The sequence below is a fragment of the Lynx canadensis genome, chromosome E2 (genome assembly GCF_007474595.2).
Source record: "Lynx canadensis isolate LIC74 chromosome E2, mLynCan4.pri.v2, whole genome shotgun sequence".
Taxonomy (NCBI): Eukaryota; Metazoa; Chordata; class Mammalia; order Carnivora; family Felidae; genus Lynx; species Lynx canadensis.
In genome coordinates this window covers 46,975,032-46,977,554 of record NC_044317.1, presented here as the reverse complement: position 1 = coordinate 46,977,554, position 2,523 = coordinate 46,975,032, and the positions used below count along the sequence as shown (strand labels likewise).

The following is a 2,523-nucleotide window of genomic DNA, read 5'->3' as shown; positions in this document are numbered from 1 at the left end:
TCTTCTTAAGCAAATCTTCTGGCTCCTGGGAAATGGGGAGGAGGTTGTGGCAGCCTCCTGTCCCTCCCTTCTCCCCTTCCAAGGCTTGCCTTTCTTGGGGAGGGGGGTTGTTTGATATCTTCTTGTCCATTTGTAAGCACTCTTTATATATGATAGCTATCGTTGATACACTGGCCCATGTGTTGCGATCTCCCACCCCCCCACCCCCACCCCCACCCCCAAACCTTTTTATACGTTGCCTTGAGGTGGTAAAAACCAAGTGTTGTCCTGATATGTCTAATTCACAGATTCTGGGTTTCCAACCTTGGTTGGGAATCTCTCCTGTTCTGGGGGGAGTGGGATCTTTCTCCTCCTCTCCTCCCCTCCTCTCCCTTCCCTCCAGGGCCTCTCTCTCCTTACCTCCAGCTTTTCCTTTCCCAAGGTCCTGTGTCCTGATAAGGGGACTTGCCCAGCCTGGAAACCCAGCCCCCCACCACCACCCCGCCCTCCGTTGATCTCTCTTTATTTGGAAGTGGGCGGAGGGGGGGTTGGTTTCCAATCCCTGTCGGTTTTCTAGAGCTCTTCGTACCTATACCTATAAGGCTATGCTGCCCTCCTGTTACAAGAGACTCGTCCTCAAGTCCCGTTAATCGACTTTTTAAAAATAACGTTTGCCACGTGAAAGTTACTAGGTTGTATACAAATCTGCCCATCTCGTGTTCATCCGCTGTGGGTTTCCGGCCTCGGTTAGGAAGGCCTCCCCGCGGGGGAGGCGAGGGAGGGCGTCCTTATCTCGCAGCTTCTCCCTTCCCACGGGTCAGGCGCATAAAAGCTCGAGGGGACGCGGCCCCGAAGTGTCGCCATGTCCCCGCTGTGCGCCCTGCTGGTGGCCCTGGCCCTGGTGGCCGTCCCCGGCATCCGAGCCGCCTGCCCGCTGCCCGCCGACCTCAAGAGGCCGGACGGGACGCGCACGTGCGCCAAGCTCTACGACAAGAGCGACCCCTACTACGAGAACTGCTGCGGGGGCGCCGAGCTGTCGGTGGAGCCGGGCACCGACCTGCCCTTCCTGCCCGCCGACTGGAACAACGCCGTCTCCTCGCTCGTGGTGGCCCCGCGCTGCGAGATCACCGTGTGGTCCCTGCGCGGCAAGGCCGGCAAGACGCGCAAGTTCTCGACCGGCGCCTACCCGCGCCTGGAAGAGTTCCGCAAGGGCATCTTCGGAGACTGGTCCAACACCATCGCGTCGCTCTATTGCAGGTGCCCGCCCGCGCCCTGGCCCCGCCTCCGCGGCCAAAGCGCGAACCGCCCCCCCGCCCCCCCCCCCCGCCCCGGCGCCCCCGACCCACGTGGGGACTCCCTAGAACCAATCCCTAGAACCAATCCCGGAGGGCCCCCTTCCCCTCCCCGCACCCTCCCCCCAGCAAGGCCATGCCCTTCGGACCCAGCTCTGGGACTCAGAAGCTGACCCCACCCTCCAGCCCGCCTCCCACCTTCCTGAATCCTCCACCTGCGGATCCGTCCAGAGCCTGGCAGTCCTAGGCCTGGCCTGGGGATGGGGAGCCACCAATCCTCTCACCCTGGAGCCCCCAGAACCGAAGCCAGTCGTCCTACCCCCAGATCATCGGGTCCTGGAGCTCCCAGACCCAACTCTGGGACTCCCAGACTCTAAACTGACCCACTGCAAGACCCCAAACCCAGTTCCAGGAAGCCCCCAGCTACCCTCATGCTCCCCATCCACCTAGACCCTTTAGATGGGCCTCCGCCCTGGAAACCAGTCCCAGGAGGCCCTGCTAGGGTTCTAGAGTCCTCCAGACCCAACTTTGGAGGCCCCAGAGCCCACTCTGCACTCTCGCATGCAAGCTCACAGACCCTGGGGCCCTACACGGAGTCAGAGCTCTCTCCACCTGTTGGGTCCCTCCCCCTACAAGAGCGCCAAGAGCTCCCAGCACACCTAGGTCCTGAACTCAGAGCCCAGCCCCAGCCCTCCACCCCATCTCAGGCTTTCGGAAGCCCCCACACCCTGGATCTCTGAGCCCCTGGCATCCCCCGCTGGTGACAATTTTTGACTCTGTTGCAGGTGTTACTGATGCCTTAGAGGTACCTCGTGTCCAACCCCCACAGAGTGCAGAGGCCCCCCACCTGGGGTATGCTGAAGGCCCCAAGTCCCAGGAGGAGAGAACTTTCTTCCTGCCCCCTCCCCACCCTGTCTTCCCTGCAATATAGAGTGTGCTTGTGAAGTTACCCTGTCTGCCATCTACTCGTGCTTGGGGCCCAGGTCCACACTGGAAAGGGCGGTCGCGGGGGGGGGGGGGGGGCGGGCGTCGGGGGAGAGAGCAGGGTGGTGAGGCCTGCATCAGCCTATACTTGGGACAATGCTGTAGGTGGGGACATACTCATAGATTCTGCCATGGATTTAGGTGTGCACAAAGGCACACATCCACAGGACACGCGTGTGACATGTACCGTTGGCTGACTGTTAAACGTTCAAATGCTTCCCACACTTTTTGGTAGATAGCCCTCCCCTGAATGTCCCCCCCACCCCAC

At 61.2% G+C, this 2,523-nt stretch overlaps 1 protein-coding gene across 1 annotated transcript; it reads left to right on the top strand.

Moving 5' to 3' along the window:
• Window positions 1-810: 810 nt before the first annotated feature.
• Window positions 811-2,220, top strand: SYCN (syncollin). The gene is made up of 2 exons (XM_030298698.1): window positions 811-1,236; window positions 2,057-2,220. Exons 1-2 carry the CDS (start codon window positions 842-844, stop codon window positions 2,064-2,066), a joined length of 405 nt encoding a protein of 134 aa, XP_030154558.1. The 5' UTR covers window positions 811-841; the 3' UTR covers window positions 2,067-2,220.
• Window positions 2,221-2,523: the final 303 nt, after the last annotated feature.

Coding starts and splice junctions, on each gene's coding strand:
- SYCN (XM_030298698.1), top strand. CDS start 842: ATGTCCCCGCTGTGCGCCCTGCTGGTGGCCCTGGCCCTGGTGGCCGTC.